The sequence below is a fragment of the Falco rusticolus genome, chromosome 6 (assembly GCF_015220075.1).
Source record: "Falco rusticolus isolate bFalRus1 chromosome 6, bFalRus1.pri, whole genome shotgun sequence".
NCBI lineage: Eukaryota > Metazoa > Chordata > Aves > Falconiformes > Falconidae > Falco > Falco rusticolus.
In genome coordinates, this window is record NC_051192.1 from 5,297,918 (window position 1) to 5,317,158 (window position 19,241).

Below are 19,241 nucleotides of genomic sequence, written 5' to 3' on the forward strand. Positions count from 1 at the left end.
CCATTTTTCCACCAGTTTTCAGTACACCCTTAGCTATGGCATCTGTGTTTTTATCTCCCAAGGTCTTGTGTTCTTTGGCAGGCTTTTTGAGTTACCCTGCACTGCGTATCATCTTTAAGCCTTCTGCTGAGCTTCTAGAGAATGAGAGCATCAGGAGACTTTTATTCTTAGAACTAGGACTACCGCCATAACGTGCTGTTAAGCCACGGCTCAAAATCTTGCAAACCTATTACCTTCCTCTTCTAAATATACATATATCTTTTAAACTTGTTTTCACTAAGCTTGCAGCTAGATTCATGGCTGCTTTGGTGAACATTATGTAAGCAAATTTTGGGCGAATGAATCCTTTGATTTGACTGGCTTGTTGCCCTTAGCATCAAACCAATGTCTGTGATCAGTCGAGCCAAGATCCTCCTCCTGTGCGCAGGCGAAGGGCTGCTTTTCTAAGCTGGTTTGTTCAGACTCTGATGGTCCCTCTCTACGTCCAGCCTCTCAAAGAAGATCAGAAGTATGGGAAAAAGTTATCCCTTTGAGGCTGCTTATAATCCCTAAAATTTTGGACTGTTAGAAGTGATAAGTTGTTACAGTCACTAACTCAGTATTCTTTATCAACAAAGCTGTTGGCCGTTCTTTGTCAGACAACGTGATAGCTTATGACTGATGATACCAAGGATTCTGTCCTGAATTACTCATCTTCTGCCTGAATTGTGTTGGAATGCATTTTGGATTTTTCATGTGGTTTTGTCAATTTTCACTGCTTTAGTACAAAGGTAGTTGGTTTTGCTTGATGGTTATCATAGAACTATCAAAGTAGATAACTGACTTTCCAAAGCACCGACTGTGGTATTTGAGAAGTCTTACCTTCAGTTGATTGAGTATTAGTAACCACATAGTACTTGGATCACAACTTTACATATTACATTGTGCATCACTAGCTGTAACACATTATACTGGTTTTTGGAGAAGCCGATCATTTAAGGGTTTGTCTGTGGTCATAAATTTTACACTCGTGTAAAGTGAGTTTGCTTTAGGTAAACAGTATACTGAGCCTTTGAAATCTCTGTAGTCATATTTCTTACTGGGATGAATGCAGTTTTGTTCTTTCTGATGTGAAGCATCTGATGGCAGCAAAACAAGATCTATCACTGCAAAATGTTTTAAGTATGTTTACATGTGAGCAAAGAATGGAATTCACCAAGGTTAGTTTGCTTAGAAGCTACCTATCAACCGTTAAACGGGAAAAAGATTTGATTCCTGCTGATGTAGCTAGAAAACTGATATATGGAGAGCATCTTCTCTTTAATAAAGATTTGAAATATCCAGCTATCCAGGTATTACCTTAAATAGTCTGTTGGAGACCTTTTGCAGCTTTTAAGTTGCAGGTTGAACACTTAAAGCTAAGGAATTACAGCATTAATGTGTTTTGTGGAGTTTCAGTTCTACCCCTTATGTGAGCAGATTTCAAACTTTGAGTGAGCAATTGCATAGATTACTTTCACAGTTTGTCGACAGCAACTTCAGATGCACTTGAGCTTAAAGGAATAAATAATTTCAGAAGGAAATTTTGCCATTTATGCTTTCTCACAAGAGGGGGTATATTTTGCTGCCACTATTTGCAATTGCCCACTGGGGATATGCCCGATAGCTCTACAATTGTAATGTGTGTGAGAGATATAGGCACTGTTAGAAGTGTTTCTGGTAGGGATGAGGAAATTAACTAATTCCATTGTGGAAGACACACGTACAAGTTTCTCTGGAACACCAGTATTCAAGAAAACTGCCTGAGGCTGCAGCTAGGGATAGAAAGGGATACTAGGAAGATGAAAGATAAGGCACAATCTTTTCCTCACACGTAACAGGATTAAGTATATTTAACTTCGCAAAACTGAGACTTGGAGTGTGATTACTCTTGATAAATGTTTTGAGGTGTAGTATTCGCAGAGGAAGGAAGGTTACTGATACTGCATGACAGTGCTAGAGTAAGAATAGGTGAGTGTGGTGGTGTCTGAATTTCAGAGCTTTTGACTGCTTTCCTCAAGGGTCCTGGGTGCCTTAACGGTCTGTGTGTGGTTATGTGGTGCTGCAGCCAAGCCAGTAACAGTGTGCTGAAAGATGTGCTGTGGAAACACTCAGTGGAAGCCAATGACTGGCCCCAAGCTGGCCAAAGAAACCCTACAGTCCATCCAAGGTGACCCTCTGCAAGCCACTGCTTTCTCAGTATTGTGCTGCTTTTTTCTACATCCCCATCTTTGCATCTAATGCATATACCATAGGGTCGATGCTTCTGAACTGGCTGTGAAATGAACTTGCAGAACTAAGATGATTATTCACTCAGGCTTTGTGCTTATGAAAGTGGCTAAACTGCTTTGGGATCTGAGATGATCTGGTCGTATTCTTTCCGTCTGTGATGCTCCAATTGAGCTGATAAACCTGCTAGACTCAGATTGTTTGTTGGTGGAACCAGCTCTTGGATGTACTACTTTTAGCCTGCAAAACGAAGGTGATACTAGATGCTTGAATGATCGCTATAATGGAGTCACAGGAAAGTGGAAAACTTGTCACCTCTTCCTTTTCAGAGCCAGATTGATTAATGTAAAAACAATGTAATTGTAATCTGTACTCAGATTTTTAAAAGTCCACCTCTAATGCTAAGACTGTTGTAGGATTATACTGGTATAATACTACAGTTTGGATCAGGCAAAGAAACCATCAGTGCAGTGGTTGGTGTTACGCAAAACCTACTATATGCCACCTGCTTGTGTCCCTGGTAATACAGGAGTTGATGAAGTTCTGTCGATGCAGAGCATTCATGAAATGCTGGTATAGGCTAAGACTTTGTTCTGAGTCTGTTTTGTAGAAGTAAGTGTGTATCTGTGTGCTACTATCGAACAATATATCCTAGTGGTTTAAGGATATAGTTACTGCCGCCTTTGACTCAATCTTTAACAGTAAGACCAGTTGTTCTCTGGGTACCCAGCCCGCTGAGCTGGAAGACAGTAACTGGGAGAAGAATGAAGCCCCCATAATTCAAGGGGAAATGGTCAGTAACCTGCTGCACCACTTAGACACACACAAGTCACTGGGTCCAGATGGGATCCACCCAGGGGTACCGAGGAAGCTGATGGAAGTGCTCACTGAGCACTTTCCATTGTTTATGGGCAGTCCTGGCTAACCAGGGAGGTCCCCATCGACTGGAAGTTAGCAAATGTGACGGCCATCAACAAGACCAGCTGGAAGGAAGATCTGGAGAACTACAGGCCTGTCAGCCTGACCTCGATGCTGGGGAAGGTTATGGAGTGGATCATCTTGAATGCCATCAGGTGGCATGTACAGGACAACCAGATGATGAGGCCCAGACAGCATGGTTTTATGAAAGGCAGGTCCTGCTTGATGAACTTGATCTTCTATGAAAAGGTGACCCACTTTAGTGGGTGAGGGACAGGCTGTGGATCTTGTCTACCTGGACTTTAGGAAAGCCTTTGACACCATCTCCCACAGCATTCTGAAGAAACTGGTTGCTCATGGCTTGGATGAGTGTACTCTATGCTGGGTAAAAAGCTGGCTGGACAGCTGAGCCCAAAGAGCGGTAATAAATAGAGTTAAATCCAGTTGGCAGCTAGTCACAAGCGGTGTTCCCCAGGACTCAGTATTGGGGCCAATCCTGTTTAATATCTATGAGGGGATTGAGCTTGCCCTTGCTAAGTTTGCAGATGATACCAAGTTGGGCGGGAGCGTTGATCCTCTCAAGAGTAGAAAGACTCTGCAGAAGGATCTGGACAGGCTGACTCAGTGGGCCAAGGCCAGTTGTATTAGGTTCAACAGGGAGTAGTGCCAGGTCCTGCTCTTGGATCACAACACCCCCACACAACGCTACAGGCTTGGAAAGCTGCCTGGCAGAAAAGGACCTGGGGGTGTTGGTGGAGTGCCGGCTGAACATGAACCAGCAGTGTGCCCATGTGGCCAAGAAGGCCAAACAGCATCCTGGCTTGTATCAGAAACAGTGTGGCCAGCAGGACCAGGGCAGTGAGTGATTGTCCCCCTGTACTTGGCACTGGTGAGACTGCACCCTGAATCCTGTGTTCAGCTTTGGGCGCCTCACTACAAGAGGGATGTAGAGGGGCTGGAGCATGTCCAGAGACGGGCAGTGGAGCTGGGGAAGGGGCTGGAGCACAAGTCTTATGAGGAGTGGCTGAAGGAACTGGAGTTGCTTAGCCTGGAGAAAGGGAGGCTGAGGGAGGACCTTATTTATCACTCTCTATAACTGCCTGACAGGGGCCGTAGGCAGGGGGGGTCGGTCTCTTCTCCCAAGTAACAAGCAACAGGACAAGAGGAAATGGCCTCAAGTTGTGCCGGGGGGGATATAGATTGGATATTAGGAAAAATTTCTTCACGGAAGGGGTGGTCAAGCATTGGAAAAGGCTGCGCAAGAAACTGGTTGAGTCACTGTCCCTGGAGGTGTCTAAACGACATTGCTTAAGGACATGGTTTAGTGGTGGTCTTGGCAGTGCAAGGTTAACAGTTGGCTTTGATGATCTCAAAGGTCTTTTCCAACCTAAATGATTCTCTGATTATGAACTTATTCATAGAAGTGTACCTATTTTTGTAAACTGTTCTGATTATATTATATTGGTAACAGCATTTGATTGTATGCAGACACACTTGTGTGCATACTGGAACTGGATAGCGTAAGTCTTGCTAATCCTTGTTCTTTGCTCCTTTATAGACAATGAATGATTTTGACTATTTAAAACTGCTGGGCAAAGGCACGTTTGGCAAAGTTATCCTGGTCCGAGAGAAGGCTAGTGGGAAATACTATGCTATGAAGATTTTGAAAAAAGAAGTCATTATTGCAAAGGTAAGGAAGGTTATATTTTTAATATCAGGTATTTTTTTTTCTTCAATGGAATAATCAACCAAATCAACCAAAAATGGAATACTTAAGGTATTTAATTTTTGATGGTAACTGAGTTTGATTGAAATATGTGTATATCTTCAGAAAATAAGAATACAAAAAAGCATGTGTACCTATTTTACATACCTTTTTCCAGTGTTTTATAATCGAGAGTGTGCTAAAGCATTGAGAGAGTTCACTGAGCAGGAAAATAGTGCAATCCAAGTTTAAAACAAGAAAAAGTGTATTGTGGTATATATTACACACTACAGAAATTTTTCTGCAGGTTTATTCAGATAAATGCAATTAATTTAATATACCTGTGCTCTGTTCCTGCTATGTTAGAAAAGACTGCTGTGCATGGGATTAACAATTTATTTTTTTCAGTTCTTGAGGAACAAGGAAAGTCTGAAGCTGATGTCTGATGGCATCATTTAATCTGGTATTGTCCAGTCACTTAAGCTTGATTAGTTTAGTATTACTAGCTCTTGTGCTTGGTCATAATTTTACTAAGTTCAAACTTGAAGATAATCTACTCTCAGCTTTGTTTCTAGCAATTATGAAGTTTTGAATCTCACCTGCACAGAACAAGTTGAGAGCAAAGAACCTACATGCTTTTGTCACCATGAGACACAATTAAAAATAATCCCAATTATTAAGTATGAAGGGTTTTGAAGGATGTGAATCTGACTGAGATTTTTGAGTGCTTGAGGCTGACAATAACAGTATTCATTCATTAAAACAATGTGGATGGGAACTGCTGTATTTTACATATATTTTATTCTAAAATATTCTTCAGATTTTTCTAATTTTCCTTTCGGCTTACGGAAACAGGGTTTACAGAGTTTTGCAGTCTATGCTCATCTGTCTGCCTGTCACTCACTTTCTAATGACTTTTGAATGTGTTGATCAATTTCAATAAAATTTGCTAAGAGGAGTAGAAACCTCAAAGACAATTATATTTCCTTGAGTTTCATTTAAACCAGCCCTGGTGTAGGGGGAGAGACTTAAATTTATGTCTTCAGCAGGGAAGAGACTGACCAGCGAGTTCTGTGTGCCCTTGGCAGCTGTCTCGTGTGCATTGGCAGGGTACTTGGTGTGTGCATGATTTGTACTAACAGCAGCTAGAGTGTACTTTTTCTTCTTACTGCATCTAACGATAATGAGGAAGAGGCGGTATCACTGCTGTGTTCTCCTGATTCTGCGTGGAAAGGAGGATCTCAGTGGTCCTCTTTGTAAAGCTATAAATGGCAGCAGTCTCTGTGGGTCGCCCTGTGGGTCTCAGAGTCTATCTGATTGCTGCATGCTGTGGCCCAGTCTCCAGCCTGACATCCTTCCCCAGTGCTCTGCTGATACCTGGCACCCAGGGGGTCCTCAGGGGACTCTTACGTCTGACTGCTATGAACTCCTGCTCTGCTGCTGTTCCTTCATACCCTTCCAGCCTTCGGAGCATTTCAGCTTGCTTCTTTGTATCAATAAGTACAAAACACATTTTTGAATTCTAGGATTTCTTTTTACTTTGCTGGCTGCTACAATAGCACTGGATTTTTAGATGGGTTAAAACTGATTCTCTGATAACTTTGTGTCTCTGTTGAGTGAAAATTCTTGTTCATAGAAGTATGTGTAAAGCTTGAGAAACTTTGAAGCTATCAGGGATGCAACTGTTTATTGATTTGAAATATGAAAATGGAAAGCTAGCTAGGTGATAGATTGGGCAGAACCTGGCACTCCCTGAAGCAAACCAGGGTCTGTTTTTCTGCCTGTTTGTAGACTAACAAGAAGGTAAAGGTGTGAGGAAAGATGCCTTTCATCCTGTGATGAAAATGGGAGCACCTCAGTCTTTCAAATTTTACTTCCTCAGAACTGCTATTTTGTTTTGAAGGAAGTTTCTCTAAGTCTTCCATAGTGTGGTTGTATATTGATAAGAAACTGATGAAACAACGACACAAAGACTATGCTTAGATCTTCGCAAGTAGTGTGGTCACGTTTTTTCCCCTATGGTCACCACATACCAGTTTTTCCACTCCTCCTCAAACTAAAAACTAAAGCAGGCTTGAGCCTGAGCTTAGCTGTCTAGCCCAGTCCTTGACTGAGTATGTCATGGGGATTTATCAATAACATTTAGCTCTGGAGATCAGTGCTAAGGATACAGTCACTAGGTAGAATAGTAATGTGATATAATATACACTGCAGAAGGTCATACCTTTAACGGCATAATATGAAGCAGAAAACTGGTGCATTGACAGCTGTATCTAGAAACTTGTATTACATCTGCCCGTTTCAGCCTAAACCTGGCAATCCTAAATGTTTGTGACAGATTAATATTACACTTACCAGGAAATTGCTGCCATTATTAAAAACTTCTGAGGCAATGACGGAAAAGCTGGCCATTGCCAGCTTTTTATACCCCATATCTGTTGAAACACTGAGGTTTAAAAGTAAGTAAATAAATAAAACTTTAGGCTTGCTTTTCTCCTTGAAGTGTGTTTATTTTTCCCCCAGTACATGGTTGTAATGTATGTACTCAGTGTTGCGCTGCTGTTCAGCTAAACGGCATCGTAATTTATTACCACTACCTCTGTTGTTGTTGTTGAACTTCCTATTTTGACAGTTTTCGAAGTGTAATTTAAAACTCCTGACATCTGTGTTTACTTTCTAGTTTAATAATACCTTATCTTCAGAGTCTGATAAGCATGTGTAGTACAGTAATATATTGGTATTATTTGTAGCAATAATAAAGTATACTCTGACTAAATACATTTACTTCTGCATGTTTATGGTTGAAGTTTGAGTCACACCAAGTTAGTCTTCAATTTTGTGTAATATAACACTCAGCGGTAGCTTAGCGCTACAGAAAACAGCTAAAGCAGCTCAGCGGCTCTCTGGCTTTTAGGTCCGGCCCCTGGCAGCCTGGGGAGGGGGGATTCGCTGCATGTATTACATGCAGAATTCCATAAAATGACTGTGTATTCATAATATGAACCTCCCAAGTGCCCTGCTTTTCTCCCTAGCCCTCAGGGGCCGCTCACTGTTGTGGCGCTGGGTGAGCGCCCTCTTCCCGCCATTTTGTCCCCCTCGCCCTAGCACAAGATGGCGGTGTGAGGGGCCGTAGCCCTGCCCCTGGGGCCTCGCTGTCCCCTCTGGGCTGCTGCTCACCTCTGGCATGGCGGGGCTGGCCAGAGGGCCCAGGCTGTGGCCAGACCAGGGGACAACCACCCACGAGGGCCGCGTTAGTTTCTTTCTCTCCCTTTGGCGCAGCATTTTCTTTAACCTTGCCCGTCCTGGCTCGCAGATGGGAGAGCGTCACAGTCTCTCTCTGAGTTGTCCCTTTCTCAAAATCTGTCTGGAAATGGGCCAGGTATTATGTGGACATCTCCCACCGCCATGGAGGTGGCCGGGGTCCCGCCTGGCTCCTGAGGGCCGCCCAGTGCGGGAGGGAGGGAAGCACAAACGCCAAACCAAGCAAATGTTTCAAAACAATTTCGCTTAACGTTAGGCTAGATGAGACTAGGCTTTAGAGTCGGTGACTACCTGTGTATGTTTCCTGCAAACGGATCCCGTCGCTCTGTAGGTAGGTTGTTCAGGTGATTCGTACCAGAGCTGCAGAGCTGTGATGACTGTATTTTTAAACTATCAAATCCGTTATTAGCATTTCTTCCTTCCCTGCATTGTCTGTAAAGTTAAAGGCTTCATTTTACAGCAAGAAAATAAGAAAAAGAAAATCAAATAAAATATGTTAAATTATCTTTTGCCAAACCTTAAAACATTTTCTCAGAAAACGTGAGTTTTCTTGTTTGTTTCAGGTTTGTTCCATTTTCCAAAACTGTGCTGTAGCTTTCTTTTTTCGAAAGTGTTGACCTTTCCCTTGTAATTAATTAAATAACAATTTTATATCTTAATTCAGACCTACTTCTTCCACTCTTGTTTCTCAGGATGAAGTGGCTCATACTCTTACAGAAAGCAGAGTATTGAAAAACACCAGACACCCTTTTTTAACAGTAAGTATTAGGAATTAGTTTTTAAGTACATGAGCAAATAATTTTCAGTATCATTTGTATTCCATTATGAACATAATTTATACGCAAATCCCAAAGTCCTTCTCATGGAGATTTGTAAATAAGTAGTAGCTATCTGGTGCTTATACGATATCCTTTACCAGAATATGTATTGAAGGGTTCAGAAAGAAAGCTTCTAATAATTTACCTGCATTGAAAATAAATTTAATTGTAGAATGTAACTGTTGTGCAATTGTTGTGATTTTTATATATGAATGCTTTTTCAGTAAAGGTTATTGATTTCACATAGTGTCAAGTAAGAAATTTTTACCAAGAAAACTTAATTAAGAATTCAATAAAATGGTAAAAATACCAATTTATTCAACATAAGTAGCCCACGAAGCAACAAAACTTGGACCCTACTACCTCAATGTCTTTGTCTTTATATAGTTAATATTTAATAGCAGGGAAATATTGAAAAGAGGATGAAAATGTTGACATTAATGTCAAATTATGATTAATAGTTTTAATTTTACAACTGACTTCTTTCTGTAGAAGTAATTCTGATTCCTCTCCTTTGAGATTGTATTAGAAAATCCTTTTGTTGATTTCAAGAGATAATGCTGTATCTCAAGATTAGGGGAGATTTTTTTCTTTTTTGCGTTAAAATATCAAAGTATAACATCAAAGCTTTCCTATTTCAAAAATCATAAACCATTTAGAAAGCAGAGGATTGCATTCACATTGCTTGGTCAAAACATTCTTGGAAATTCAGTAGACAGAAATGAGATCCCCTGAAGTTTCTTAAATTAGAGTGCAAAGGTAAGCAGGAATAGGCATAATTACCATCAAATCATGCAACACCGTTGCTGCAGTTGTATCTTCATGTCTTTCTGGTATTATGAAACAAATCCTGTAAGGAGGCATGCAGTATTTAAGTCACTTGAATCTCATTATGAATTTGTTAACTGTAGTTCTACTGCATTTTGTTTCTTTTAGGTCAAGCCCACATCTGTAGATTTTCTTTGGTGGTATTTTTCCCAGCAAAATCAAATCAACATTGATAGGTCAAGAATTTTAATTATGATAATAACATTTGTTAAAATTTCAAAATTGTATGTAAATAGATGTATTAATTTGGCACTCAAGTGTTTTTAACATTGCATAGTATGTAAACCCAGAGATTCTTTGCTTTGGAAATGAAAGCAGGCTGCAGGTTAAGATCACTTTTCAGATTTCTTTTGGGAGAAATTAATAAGAATATGGTAGTCTGTCCATGGGCATTGTTGAAGTGGACATCATAAAAATATGGTGAGTGAGAATAGCTGGTACCATGTAAGGCAGTCAGAAATGCAGTGTAACATTGTGTATTTTAGTAGCTACTTAGTATTATATTACAACAGGCATGATTTTTTTGTATCAATGGCCGTGTGGCAGAGATGAGGGAAGACATGCAGGTTTTTGTGTTAAATTATTTCATGCTCCAGATAGGAAGTTACACTTTTAATTACTCTGAAAGTTCTCACCAAGTCAGAATTGTCTGCATAAGAGGATAAAATTAAATTTTGTTACAGTTGAAGTGCAAGAAATCGTGTTAATACAAGATGATAATTGGTTTGGTTTTGCTGTTTTCTTTGCAAGTCCTTGAAATATTCCTTCCAGACAAAGGATCGTTTGTGTTTTGTCATGGAGTATGTTAACGGAGGAGAGGTAAGTTTAAAAAAGATGTTCTGCACTTGTAATGGTAATTCTGTCTCTGGGTTACACTTTTAAGTTTTTCTTGGATTTTTTGCTTTGTGTAGTATCTTTGACCTTCTTTTTTTTTTAAAAAAAAAAAAGTTTTTAAAACTTTTATTTAAAAAAAATGTAGACATGTTTTATAACTATGCTGTCAAAAGTAGTTCCTATAATGAAAAAATTAGACTATTGTATCATGAAAGATAATTTCATGGTAGAGAAATAATTACGAATAGCATGTTGTTTCATCCTCAAGCATGTTATAGCATGTTCTAGCATGAAACAGTCATAATCTAGTTTAAACATGGAAAAATAATGATGAGCAGTCTTATTTTTGTCCTGATGTGAGGTATGTGCTCTCTTCATTGTTGTAGCCATTGCAAATACCTATGAGAAAAGAGTGCAGTGTTCATATTTTTCACTGCTGCTGTGCCCTTCCCTTGCTGTGTACTCTGGAAATTTCAGTTTAAGTGCTAAACTTCTTAAGGGGGTGTTAGCCTTAAGCCATTGCTGTCCTCCAGCTGTTTACTAAAGAACGGAATATCAAAAACTATATCCATCAAATGGAATTAAAGAGAACTGCAATCTAAGAAGAGGGCTTTTATCTGCCTTTTAGGTGCTGTTTGCCGTTTGTATCTTGTTACAACATGAACTAGGGGTTTTTCCTTATTTTGTCTACTATATGCTGCATAAAAACGTTAAGAGACTATGTGTTCCACTAGCTTTTTTTATCAGAAACTGTTTCTTCATTCAGGAATTGCTGCAGCATGGTACCATGTTTTGCATTGTCCTTCTGCTGTGTTCTCCTACAATAAAACTGTCTTCAGCTGTAAGCCTAATGCTTGAGCGCCCCCAGAGCGCCTGTCTTGCATTTGTTGTTCTGGCAGTTTCTGGGTCCTGTCTGAGGGCCATTTACATCCTATCTCATCCATGGCTGTCTACCAGCCCTGGCTAAACATGCAGCTGTAGGGTTCTCATATGGGAGGATGGCTTGTTTAACTCAGTATGGCTAAACCCAGTTCTGGACGTCCCTTCATGGCTAGGTGAGCTAGACACAAAGATCTCCCTCAGCAGTGATGGGATAACAGCATCTCTTGGTCACTCAGCTGGCTTATTTGACATTGAAATATCACCAATATTAAGTCAAGGCTATCTTCAATGATTTTTAAAGTGATGTCTTAGAAAGTAGCTAATAATTCTTAGTTTTCTCTGTGCAAGACCTTACTGCATTTCTGTAATCTCAGGGGATGCACTTTGAAAGTATGTTTTTAGCATCAGCCTGTTGTTTAGATACTCATCTTTTTGAAAGGTACCTTTCTGTCCTATTTGAATACAGAGCAGAGTGCACAGAGAATGTTTTTGACTCCTTTCTTGTGATTGAGGATACTCTGACACCGTGTTTTGATCGGGCTTGTATCTTGCATTCCTCTGCATTGGGTGGTGCACTCTTGTGCCAACTGCTGCAAACATCTCGTGTCATGGGTTTCTGGGTGGCAGTCTGCTTTTGCTTATCGGGATTTGAATAATTGCAATGTACTGTGCCGAGAGTGGGTTGCTTTATAACAGGTACGGTGCTCTTGTTTGTCAGTGTTGTTCATGTTGTTTGCTGATGGTTCCCTAATTCTGTGACGCTAACCATAAATTTTTGCCACAGTGGGAAATAATGGCCTTTCAGAGTTGGCAGTTTTCTTTGAAGAAACTCTTTTGATATGCTTACGTGCTTCTCTCTGACTAGAGATCTAGAAGTTGGACAAACTGGCCTTTTAAATAGGAAAACCTTTAATCTTAGGAAATTTTCCTGTGAATTCCAGACTTTAGTCACTGTCTGCTAAGCAATACAAAGGACTTAATCTTTGTAAAACTACCCTTGTTATTAACTCGAAACAACTGAAAATAAGCTGCACAAAGTTTAGCCAACATTTTTGCCGTTTGTAAGTGTATGTCCTATATGGTACACAGACTTTTCTTTTGCTGCTTCCCTCTACTGTTTTCTCTGTGTTCCAAGGAAGTTCATTTCCCTACAATGGTTTCTTACTGTTGAAGGTGTTGAAAACTCATCTTTTAATTATATCCTTCCAGTGGGAAATTGCCTCTAGCAGTACTATGTTGCTTTTGATTCTTTCCAGAGCTGTACTACCTTAAGTGTGTTTCTGTTTAAAATTCTGTTACATTAAAGATTTCCTTTCAATTAAACAGTTGTGTCTGGGTCAGTTGCTTGGGAATTTTCATGGACTACACCTTTCAGGAGCACATTACCCGAACAGTCCTTCAAAGGAAGGAGTTCTTGAAATTTGTGTCTGTATTCTTGACTCTCATCTAGGTGAAAGCAAGAAAATGCCACAATTTAGGCTGTTGCCCAACTACAGTAGTAAAAAGTGTAGTCAGTACTGGGGGTCTTGAGTTCCTGTTCCTGTGGTTGGGAAGGAAAACAGTCAAGGAAGGGGTCACTGAATTACTGAATTTCATTTGGGAGGAGAAGAAATCATGTTAAAATGCTTCTAAACATGAATCTTTAATACTGATGAAAAATCCAGATCCATGTTGAATTTAATATCCCACCAGAATGGTACCAATTTATCGTTGCCTTACCTTGCCTATGTAACTTCTCATTATTTAGCTCAGTTAATAAGGGAACACAGTATAATGAAAATGTAACTGCATCAGTTATATTTACACTGTATGTGTTTCTTTACAGTGTACAAAGTATTACTGTATGGAATTCTCTTTTGACTTCCTTTAAAAAAAAAACCAAAACCTATTCTGTAGCTAAATATATTAAAGCATTAGAGGGTTTAAAAATATATATATATATAAAAACATTAGAGGATTTTTTTCAAGAATTTTTTCAGATGGAAATATTGACTATGTTTTCCTTATACTTAGAACTTCTACTGTTAATTTTCTGCTGCTTAAGGGCCCAATCTTGAAAACTTTGTTGTGGGCTGAAAGCTTAACTTTTTCATTTTTTAGTGTTGCTGTTGGACTGTCTGGATTAAGTGCTTAGCCATGTCTATTGATCATAAACTGTGTTGCAGTATAGAGCTAGAAGGATACTTCCACCATTGTGATTATATCTCAACTCCTTTGTTATACTGAAGGAATTACATTAAAGTGGCTTTAAGGCATTGAAATTTGATTTTAGAAAAAAACCAACACTCATCTGGCTTAGTTGAGATGACCAAATTCCAGTATCGGGACTTTGAAATGGCAGATTTTATGCATGTGTCGTAAAAAAAATACAGTTTATCGTGCAATACTGCATGGTTTTTTTGGTTCAAAATACAGAATATTAATGTAAATATTTTTAAATAAGTAAAACTATCAGTACTTGCAGATGAACACAGGCCTACTTGAAAGAAAAGAATACCCCTTCATTTTTTTGTACATTTTTTGCTGTCCTTGTCATATCGACATTTGGAAAAAAAAGTCAGTCAGTATTGATGGTTTTCCTGCTAGTATGGATTTGCCTACTCTTCCTTTTGTGACGCCTGTAATTTTGAGTACTATTTGATTGCAGTATGTTAGTAGTATGTTACAGTATTCCCCCAACTTCTGGGTCGCACAGAATGGTGTAAACTGTGGTATAAACCCCGATGTTCTAAGAATGGCTCTTTATTTTTGGAGAATACTTTTGGACTGTACTGTGTGCTTCTCATTTTTTATTTTCCAGTATTTTGCTGGTTGAAAAGCTTTAGGAATGAAATCTATTACATACATTACTCTGCAAAGTGCACTGATTCAGCTGACTAATAAGTTGATTAACTTCCTTGCTTTGCACTTTCAGGATAATTCCAAATTCTGTACTTTGTAACAAACTTAATTGGTAATTATCTGTATAATAAAATGAGACTCTACAGTTTGTTCAGATGGTTTCTCCACTCCAGAATTCTCAATCTCTGTTCTGCTTGGCTTTCTTTTTTTCCGCAGCTCTTGCTTCAATTCATTAGGCAAGAGAGAACTAAATGGTTTGTTCTAATTGAACAAGTGCTGTTACTGTCTAGAAAAGAAGATAGAATATACAACCTACCTAATGAAAAATGACTGAATATTGGTGTAAGCTTTGTCATTTTTATCTTGGCTGTGTCCCATTTTGTTTTCCTAAACCACGAAAATGAGAGAATGTTCCTTAGCCTAAAATTATGATAGTGCGAGATAAGGGTACTATATTTATTTGGGTATAGAATGTCCCTAGAAACAGTATAAAGTCTGAAACAATAAACAAATAATTCAAAACGTCAAGGCTGCTACTGCAAATGCTTTGCAAAAGAGTCAGATCAATAGTCAAATATAAAATGTGTTTAATTGCAGAGCTGCACAAACCTGATATACAACAGCAAGAAGCAGTCATACAACTTTCAACGTGCTAAATAGGTCAATAGCATGTGTAGAAGTTTAATGTATTGATTGATATAAGGTTGTGTGTTTTATATATGTGGCATGCTTGGATGTGCAGTTGAATATACTTTTAGTTTTGATCTTTGTTTTCATTTGTTAAAAATTTTCCATTAACATTTTTTATTAGGATAAAACCCCACGGCAACATTGTTGTTCAGTTTTTAAATAAAGGCGTACCAGGAAATTTATAGCTCCAGTCCTCACTGTAACTATAGCACCCTCAAGTATGCCATCAAAAATGTTATATGCAAAATGGCTTTCCTTGTGCCAAAGCTATTTTGATTGCAATTCCAATGACTTTATAGCACATACTTAATAACTGTAAATCAATAAATAGTGCACATGTTGGAAGTGTTTTTCAGAACCTTCCATCAGATTCCTTCTTTTCCTTCTCTGACTTAATAAATCTGATCTTCATGTTCTGACAATCGTAAACAGAGCCTGGTGGCACAATTATTTCATAATAGTGAACCAAATACGTAATTTGTTGAAAATAATGCTGTAATCTCACTGAATTAGATGTTTCTGTTATCATTTTAAAAATAACTTTAGAATTTTTAGCATGTATTTGAGTGTAGGAATTTGCATTTAACATACATTTTTATATCTGAATGTACATTCTTCATTAAAAACTAGCACGTATTGTTTGATGACAAGTCTGTGAAGTGCTATAATAATACGAAGAATGCTTATGAAGAATGACTGTAGTTAAACGTCTGACATTAAAATACACTGACTTGGGAACTCAGTCTCTGGCAAACACAGAACTGTTGCTAGTTATTTCTAGCTGGTCATTTTACTTTGAAGTTAGTATTTTGAATTAATACTGAGAATATTTTGTTGGAAAGAAAACACTAAAGGAAATAAACTTGTGTTGTGTTAATATGTCAGGTTATCAACTCACAGATTCAAATCGGGACACTTTTTTGTGGGAACTAATAAATCTGTTGCTGGCTAGTATCCTGAGCTGTTAGAATTTTCTAAGACTTTGCTGCTCAGCTACTGGATCCATCTCTTTCATAGAGAAAATTGCAATAGTCCTCTCATATAGATAGGAATGTAGGGCTAATTGGAGATTATATTATAAATTTCTCAGCTGTGTTTTCTATTTGTACACATTATAAAGTGATCTAAAAGTTGACCTTTATTTTGAATTACTTTGACTCCATCCAAACAAATAAAACTCTTAAAAATGAATGATATTAGCTCATTATTTACGAAAGAGACTACAGTACAGACATAAACACATAAATACGTAAGTTTTGTAGTTTGCTTTATTTGGATTAAAATCTACTTAGCAGCATTTGTTTCCTATTTAAATCTTTCAAAAAATGTGTGGAAAAGGCCCCACAAATTGAGAAATTGATTTATTCTTTTCCCAGTCTTATGACATGTGAGGCACTTCATGAAGGCAGACTTAGTTGCTTAGTCTTGTGGTTTTCTGTTTGCGTGGGCAATTAAGCAGTCCTCAGTACAGAAAGCCGGTTACTACAGGGAGGGCTGATGTCACCGCCAGGATCGGTGCTTCAATGGGGAAAAGAGCAGCAGGAGCAGCTGAAATACCTACAGAATAGTGATCCTCCTTCTCATGCAGGCATTCCATTTTTGTGCAGGGTGTCTTGAGAATTCAAAAAGAAACTGAAAGGGGAATGCAGATATAATGAACAACACTGAAATACTCTAAATCGTACTGCAGTTTCTGTTTTCTGTGAAGTCTCTGCTTGTACAAGTATATGCTGCCAAGAGGCTCAGTTTAGTGGGAAGTTTGTTTAGATTCAGAAGAAAGTAATACTCTTCTTTTGAAGTACAACTGTCAGGAAAGAAGCTTATAGGATTGACTTTGTTGAAAAGTTTACGTGCTAAAGTAGCTGCAGTAATTCTTACACTGATTTGTGCCATGTGAGCAGTGTAGATTTCCTACAGGTGTAAAGTAGGATGTGATAACGACAGATTAAGCATGTTACTGTTTTTTTGGCTGGTTGGTTTTGGGTTTTGGTTCTTTTTTTAACTACCCTGCCATTCTGGAATTCTCATCTACTTGATATTTTTAGCAGTCAAAATTAAAAAATGCACATCATTTTTATGAATTTCCTTGCCTATGTTTAATTTATCAGTGGTCACATTTTCTGTATTTTCTGTTTTGTTGATGGTTAGCCCTGGTGGTAAAAAAAAAAAACATCGTAGCTTGAAGGAGTAAGGCAGGTGGCCTGCAGGTCTGGAGCAGAATACAGAAAACATGCTAATCTTTGCTGTAGGACTTTCCCAAGCTTTCTTAACACAGTAAATAAAGCTAGCCATTTTAGAGAGCATTTGAATCAAACAGCCAAATTCTGCTTTTTTAGGTACTGTTCCAGGTTCTGGGGGTGATGTTTTATCCAGTAAGATGCTGACAACCTTATAGAATTTTGCTTCAGGCTTTTTCAGTGCAGCTGAAGTTACTGGCAGTACGTAATGACCAGTATTTTTCACTGAAGACTTCAGTTGAAGAAGTGCCTGCAAAGGGCTGTTACTTCTAAAGTATTGAAGAAGTGATAAAACCCCCAAAGAAATGTTTATATTGTAGCAAAGAAATACACTAAATACGTAGATTTGTTTTTATAAGCCCTAAGCACTGGTTGGTTTGTTTTTTCTAGTGACCATGATATTGCTAGCAGTATGAATGTGCTGTTTTTGTAAAATGCCAGTTCACCATTTCAGTCGAAGTCTACTGAAGAATTAGGCTTTTTTCGCTTCAAAAGAAAGTTAATAAATTACTGAAAAACTTTAAGGTGGAACGAGAATCTGGGTATTTTAGTGATATTTCTCAGTGACTTAAAGTCTAAGGAGGTAGTGGAGGGAGAAGTACATAATGATTCTGCTGCATATTTTTTTTTCCTCTGGTAACTGAAGGTTAAATGAGTAGCAAGCAGAATGCCTTAAACAAGATTGGTATATTGATTAAAACGCTGATTTAACAGCTCGCTTTCTCCCTTTGGAAACCCAGAAAAGATAAGCCAGCTGCTAAGAGTGCTGAGTGTCCACTGAGAGTACACTATCTATCATCACAATATGGTGATGAGAGGTGTTTTATGTTTGTGTTAATTTCCCCCACTAAATCAGTAATTATTACAATCCTGTCCCTGCTGTTTACCCTGCAGCTGTTTTTCCATTTGTCGAGAGAGCGGGTGTTCTCAGAGGACCGCACACGCTTCTATGGTGCAGAAATTGTCTCTGCCCTGGACTATCTGCATTCTGGGAAGATTGTCTACCGTGATCTCAAGGTAAAAAAAGAAAAAAAAAAAGTAATCAAATTTTTGTTTTTGCAGGGACTATAGGGACAAACACAAAGTAATTATAAAGTTGCACTATTCAGAGTTAATGGGGAAAAAAACCCTGTGTTCAGTTTAAAGTTCTGTGTGTGCTGAAGGAAGTTGTTTGATACAGCAATCTATAGATGGCTATATTACTTGGCTAACTTAATGAAAAAAAGAAACAGCATACCTTAGTGGTACTTGAAGGAGATTTAAACTTCTGATCTTTTTTTTCCCCTCCTGTTAATTATAACTTAACTTGGATTTCAACATATCTCAAATGTAATTCTCAATGTCCCCAAACAAGGGAAATGGAGAATTGGGACAATGTGACTGCATTCTCTTTATCTCACCAAAAAGTTATGTTCTTGTATGGTTTGAAAACATTTTAAAACAATTCAGAACACTTTAATAGGAAAATAAATTCAGCCTTAATTTAAACGTTATTTTGTCTTTTGTATCCTGGGGAAGATTTGTAATATTGGAATGTAGTTTGTCTTAGGCTTGCCTGGGTATACAGTTGTGTATCCTTGGTTGCCTGAAGCTTCAGGTACTCTGTGACACAGCATGACCATGTTCTGTGGAAAATCACCTTTGCTTTCAACAGGAACTTTTCCTAACTAACTTACGCAAGAGAAACCTATAAATTCCATGATGAGACTGTATTATTTCTGTGACAAACATTTAATTTCTTGTATGGGAGATTGTGCTTTCCCTTTATACTTGCACACAAGCAGATTTTGTTCATCAGCTCCTTTGCACGGGAACCAAGGAGAAGTAGGCAATGGTAGGCAAGTTCTGCTCAGGGAGGCAGATGGAAAGCAAAATATTGGGTTACCTTTTTGTAGCAGAATCTGTTGTAATAACATGAAATGCTGTGGCATCTTGGAAAAATATGGAATTGTCTAGTCAAGGAATGATAGGTCATGATTG

General features: G+C 38.5%; 1 protein-coding gene across 3 annotated transcripts in view; it reads left to right on the forward strand.

The window, feature by feature from the left end:
• Positions 1 to 19,241, forward strand: part of AKT3 (AKT serine/threonine kinase 3) — a 161,951-nt gene that overhangs the window by 102,552 nt on the left and 40,158 nt on the right. For all 3 annotated transcript variants that reach the window (XM_037393014.1, XM_037393013.1, XM_037393015.1), the window contains 4 exons: positions 4,724 to 4,855; positions 8,824 to 8,889; positions 10,528 to 10,596; positions 18,156 to 18,278. In XM_037393014.1, coding sequence (XP_037248911.1) covers positions 4,724 to 4,855; positions 8,824 to 8,889; positions 10,528 to 10,596; positions 18,156 to 18,278 — 390 coding nt within the window. The remainder of the gene's footprint in view (positions 1 to 4,723; positions 4,856 to 8,823; positions 8,890 to 10,527; positions 10,597 to 18,155; positions 18,279 to 19,241) is intronic.